Source organism: Geotrypetes seraphini, chromosome 1 (assembly GCF_902459505.1).
Source record: "Geotrypetes seraphini chromosome 1, aGeoSer1.1, whole genome shotgun sequence".
NCBI classification, from domain to species: domain Eukaryota; kingdom Metazoa; phylum Chordata; class Amphibia; order Gymnophiona; family Dermophiidae; genus Geotrypetes; species Geotrypetes seraphini.
The window spans coordinates 470384181-470390247 of NC_047084.1; the positions used below are offsets into that span (position 1 = coordinate 470384181).

The window sequence follows — 6067 nt, forward strand, 5'->3', positions numbered from 1 at the left end:
TCCTTTGGAGGACTATGACCTATATATAGAGAGAGCATTCAAAGGTGTCTAAAACCCACTGAAAATGGTGGTGAGAAAAAAATGCACTGCCCCCTGAACTTGGGAGCTGTGGTTCATGAGGATTCAGTAGAAGGGGGAGAGGAATAGGATACCTCAGACCTTTTGGATAGCCTATTTGAATGGAGTGGGATGGATCCCCAAGGGATTTTAAGAGAGCCCAGGTCAAGGATGAGTCCCTTAGAGAAGCAAGGGCTAAGGCTGTGATTGTGGATGGGAACTGTGTGGGAAATCAAGACCCCTTCAAGATAGCAACCCTGTACATCATAGTAAGAGGGACTTGGTGTATTATATGGACAAGGGAACCCTGGAGGGTGAAGAGATAAAGCAGCTGTTAGTTCCACAGCCCTACTACAGGGCTGTGGAAGTCATGCAATTAGCTCATAGTCACCTGGGGAAGGAGAAAACCCAGGAACCAATTATTGCTCGGTTTTTCTGGCCAGACATGAACAAATAGAATTATTTTGTCAATCCTGTCCAACATGCCAGTTGAGCAGTCCTGCAAGGATTCCACCAGTCCCTCTTGTGCCTATGCCCTTGGTCGACAGCCCTTTTTGAGAGAGTGGCTATGGACTTTGTGGGATCCCTGGAGCACACCACTCAGGGAAATAACTACATTTTAATCATTTTAGACTATGCTACTCAATATTCAGAGGCCATTGCTCTGTGTAACTTGAAAGTCAGTAAGATGGCCACTGCCATTTGAGAAGTTTTCTCCAGGATGGTAATCCCTATGGAAATACTGACCAACCAAGGAGCCATCTTTATATCCAAGGTCATGAAGGAGGTGTGTGTTAAAGGTGAAGACTTTATGAACGGCCATTTACCACCTACAGATGGATAGCCTAGTGGAGTGTTTTAATAAAACTCTTAAGCAAATGCTTAGAAAGTTTGTGGCTGAGATAGGGAGAACTGGGATTCCTTCCTTCTGTAAGCGCTGTTTGCCATTCGAGAAGTACCCCAGAGCTAGACAAGATTTTCTCTATTTGAGTTGTTATATGGGCAGAGGCTGAGACTAATCCTGGATGTGGTTTGAGAAACTTGGGAGGAATAACCCAGTGAAGGGATGAATTTAGCCGAGTTCATCCTTACCCTCCAGGAGAGGCTGAAGAAGGCTGGGAAGGCAGCCCAGCTCTGCTTGGAAAAGTCTCAGGTGGGACAAGCCTGAGCCTATAACCAGAAAGGCCGTAACAAAATAGTGGAAAAGACCAGTTAACTGCAAGGTGACTCAACCCAACATGAGAGTTAAACCAATGTTATATGTTATGTTATATTTCTGAACAACTACAGATGCTCACTATAACCCTGATTCTATAAACGATGCCTACAGTTAGGTATCTAAATTGGTTAGCCTAACTGATCTAGGTGCATAACTTATTTTCTTTTAATTGGTTCAATCAGCCCTGATAATTGACAGTACTATTAAAAACCAATTTAAAAAATGATTTAAAAATTTAATTTGCCAGTAGTCATCTACATCAAGGCGCCCACTGGCACCTACACAAAAAGTTGGTGTGGTTAGGGACAGATTTGGGGCAGAGTTTGAGCATGAAAATATTTAGGCACCACTAAGCACCTACCTTAGGTGCACTCATTTAGGCTACGAAAACCCTGGCTTAAATGGCAGTATGCCTAAGGATTCAATGCCTAAGAACACTTACGGCCTCTTTTACAAAGCTGCGCTAGCGGCCCCGAAGCTCATAGAGATGTAAAGGGCTTTGGGGTTGTTGCTGCGCGGCAGCCGCTAGCGCAGCTTTGTAAAAGAGGCCGTTAGGCACTTAGGATAGGTGCGATTTCTATAAACAGTGTTTAGCGGTTGATTGACAACCGTGCCAAATGGTGTCTAGGAGCTAGGCACCGTTTATAGAATCAGGGCCTAACTGACAGGAACTAAGATGGTCTAATAATCAAACGAAAGATATAGTTTTTGTATCTCCAATTATACATTACCCTGAGCCACTTTTCTTCTTCTTGTCTTTCTTTTTCTTATTCGGTTTTTCTTGCTTCCCTTTCTTGGTCTTGCCATCTTTGTCAGTATTCTCTTCAGTAGTGTCCTCTTTCTTCACATTTCTGCCTCTTCCTTTTCTACCAGGTACACCGCCCTTTCTTGCCCCCTGTTGTTTTGATCGCTCATTGGCCCTATTTTTTCTGGTCTTACAGGCACCTCCATCTTCCTCTTCTGTTCCATCAGCGTCTCCACCTTCATTCGTAGGCCTCTTATTTTGTCCCCTCCTATTCCTGCGCCTGTATTTTTCAGCTGCATTGCCCATTTCATCTTCTTCCTCTTCAGTATTTTTGTCTTTTGAATCACAGTGATCTTTACCTTTATGGGGATAAAATTGGGAAACTTTTATTTTTTTATTTGCACACAACAGATTATAATTTCCTTTGCCCAAAAAATTAAATCCTAAATCAAAATAATTGCTTTCAGCACAAGGTCAATATAGTAAACTGCAACAAACACTGCATACCTGCTATCTCCAACAAAGGGGATGTGCAATGCCAAATATAAGAAATATGAACTTTCTGCCACATGCAAATGGCATCCAAAAAACAGCATAAACCAGCACTGGGACGTTTTAATTGTCAAAATGTCTAAGTGCCAATTTTCAAAACTGACTTCCTAGACATCCTGCTAGACTTTCTGTCTGCAGTGCATCCAAATTTCAAGGGGGTGTGAATGAGTGGGCTTAGCTAGGGTTCAAAGATGTCCCAATTTACCTGGACATGTCCCCTTTTTAGAGGACTGTCCAGGTGTCTGGACGGCTTTTTAAAACCTGTTTGTCCAGGTTTTGAAAAGCGTTGAGCTTGGAACCGCATCTGGAGGGCATCCACACATACACAGATGCCCTCCAGATGCGGCTCTGAAGAAATGAGATTTGTGTGGGGCCTGGGCTGGGGTCCAGAACAGGGCGGGGCTGTGGGTGGAACATGGTGGGGCTGTGGGTGGAATTGGGGGCGTCATATGTCCTCTTTTTTCAATAAAAAAATCTAGTAACCTTAGGCTTACACATCTTGCAGCGATACACATTTACAAATATGTCCAAGGTGCCATTTAGACATCCAGACTTAGAGCTGTTCTAAAACCATCTATGGGCCAAAAAGGTACCCAAACTGATCAGATGACCACTGGAGAAATTAAGTCATAACCCCCTGTGAGGGAGTATGTAGAACCCTGCCTCTCCCTCTTTGGGAGATTTCTCCACAGACTCAGCACCCCCTTAAGAATTCATGTGAAGGAAACTATGGAGCTCTACCTCTCCTTCTCTTGGACACTGTGAGGTGCACAGATAACTTAATCAGAAACTATTGTCAGAGACAGACTGGAAATACATATATGCCCATAGCCTATTCTTCGGCTGTTTACTAAGGAAGGAAAGATTTAACTTCTATTGAAGCTCAATAGTTTTCTATTCAGAATAAGATTCCAAGGTATAAAAGCCTCCTCTCTGCAACACACATCTATCTTTTTCTATCTAGCTATCTCTTGACTCTTGGCTTGGCACTCTGGTTCTCTCTTGAGCTCTCTCTATCTCTCTGTCTATCCTTCTCTTTATCTATGGAACACGAAGCTTAGACCATCCCCCTTTTCTCTCTCTCTCTCTGCCTTTCCCTGAAACTTCACGCTTCCTTCTGGACTCTGTAAGGCAGGGAAACTGCTTTGCTCTCTACTTAATTGTAAATGCTTCATTGTAATGCTTATAAATATTGCTTTTCTGTAAGACTATTTCTATAATATATTCTTTATGCAATCACTTCTGGCTATGCCTTCTTTATTCTACTTCCTGGTGAGTCATCTGTGAGGGAACTGAACCTGGGGCCAGCGTTTGTCAGTACGCCTTTCACTTAACCCCTACCACCATACATTGGGGGGGCCACTAACAAAACTGACAGACACTTCCCTTCAGAATCAGAGACACTTTTTTAAGAATTGTGCTTCTTCCTTAAGGGGGGGGGGAGAGGGAGAAGTGAAAGAGACCAGGAAGCAGATCTCAGGAAACATAAAAAGGAAGGGCTAGGGTTACCAGACATCCAGGAAAACCTAGACATGTCCTCTTTTTAGAGGACTGTCCGGGCACCTGTAGGGATTTCCAAATCCCTGCAGTTTGTCCCCGTTTTGGAAGTCCTGAGCTCGGAGGTTGCGTCTGGAAGCCTTTGAGCATGTGCGGTCGTCACCATGAAGATGCCATACGTACGAATGCGCGTAACATCATTGCGTCGACATCCACGCTTGGCAAAGGCTTCCAAATGCGGCCTTTTGAGTTCGGGGAGGTTTGTGTGGGGGCGGGGCTGGGGGGAAGAATGAGGTGGCACTGGGGGCGGAATGGGCCAGGGCCAGGCATTGTCTTTTTTTCAACAAGGAAATCTGGCAATCCTACCTGAGCAACATCAAGCTCAAGGGTGTGTGTAAATAAACCTTTTGTTCACTTGCAAAGGGTGTCCTGGCTATGTTTGGAGGGCTCTTGGCTGTAACCTTGTTTGGCCATTTCACATACACCCACACTCCCCTCCCACCCCCTAAAGATCTGAATGAAACAGTACATACTAGCCTCTATGAAAGCTGCAGATATTATGGGAAATCCTTTAGAGTAGCAAGCAGGTATCTGGAGTAACTTGGTGGGCAGTGTAATGACCCCAAAAAAGGGAGACCAAGGCCCATATCCCATGCAACTACTACACTTATGGTGGAAAGTGTAAGCCCTCCAAAAATCTACTGTATTGCCATATAGGTGACCTCTACAGCCATAAATGCTATTTTGGTGATAAACAAGTGGATATAGTAAGTTTTAGGGGAGTTTTGGAAGGCTCACCATACATTATAAGGGGGTTCTGGTAAGATATACACCTGGCACCCTTTATGTGAAGTTCACAGCAGTGCCCTCTAAGGTGCTCCACTGCTCTGCTGGAATGTCTGTGTGGCTAGTGTAGTATAAATGACTCCACATTTGTCTAAATGTCTTGGATTTGGACTTTTCTTTTTTATATATATGGCCAAAAAAATTAGATATCCTAAGGACTAAAACATCTAAATAGGTCATTTTCTTAAAAAAGAAAGATAGACATCTAGTGATTTTGAAAATGGACATTTTTGCCTCCCGATTTTTGGACGCATTTCTCAAGACATCCAATTTGCCTTATTATTTATTTTATTTTTAACAAGTTGAAAATACACGACTTGACAGGAAATTAAATAATCTCATAAGAAAAATAATCAATAATTATGCATAGCCAATACCATGATTACAGTCCACAAATCAGAAGAGAGAAATCAATCACTTCCAAGGGAAGTTGGATTTTAAGGAAAAATAAAAACAATTGAAAGAAATACAGAGGACTGTTGGATAATTCTATTTATACAGCCTGAATGGTGGTTTCCACAGAAGCTTCTGGCTTTCTTATTGCTGCTTTACCTTCCAAAAAGAATTGCAACTGTTCAGGTTCATAGAAGATATATCTATTAGCTTGGTATGTAATGCAGCATTTACAGGGGAAACGTAATTGAAAGGTTGCTCCCAGATTTAAATTGATTGACGATAAGTCAGGAATTTTTTGTGCCTGACTTGTATCCACTTAGAAACATCAGGAAAAATTGTGATTTTACCTCCATGAAATTCAACATTATCAGTCCTATAGAACACACGAAGAATAGCTTCTTTATCTTGTAGAAAAACCAAAGTTACTAGTAAAGTAGCTCTAGCCGTAATCTCAATCTGAGATGATTCCAAGATACCAGTGAGATCCAAGTCTCCCGGTTGTTCTTCCATCTTAACTTTGTCTTTCGGCACATTTAAGTAGTATAATTTTTATAAGGGTGGTATATTATTGTCTAGATATTTTAACACTGAGGTAAGAAATAATTGAAATAAGTCCCTGGAAGAATGTAATCTAGATACAGGAAAATTCAATAATCTTAAATTTAAATTCCTATTTAAATTTTCCAGGTTCTCAATTTTCCTAGATAGTAAATTTTTGTCTTTTAATTGCAATTTAGAAGCAACTTTAAGCTCTG

At 42.0% G+C, this 6067-nt stretch overlaps 1 protein-coding gene across 1 annotated transcript in view; it reads right to left on the reverse strand.

Moving 5' to 3' along the window:
• TMC1 (transmembrane channel like 1) overlaps nucleotides 1–5822 on the reverse strand; it is a 119416-nt gene extending 113594 nt beyond the window's left edge. Inside the window, exons 1-2 of the mRNA XM_033962517.1 lie at nucleotides 5660–5822; nucleotides 2008–2380 (exon numbers count right to left, since the gene is read on the reverse strand). Of these exons, the coding sequence (XP_033818408.1) occupies nucleotides 2008–2380; nucleotides 5660–5822 (536 nt within the window). The remainder of the gene's footprint in view (nucleotides 1–2007; nucleotides 2381–5659) is intronic.
• Between the last annotated feature and the right edge of the window lie 245 nt (nucleotides 5823–6067).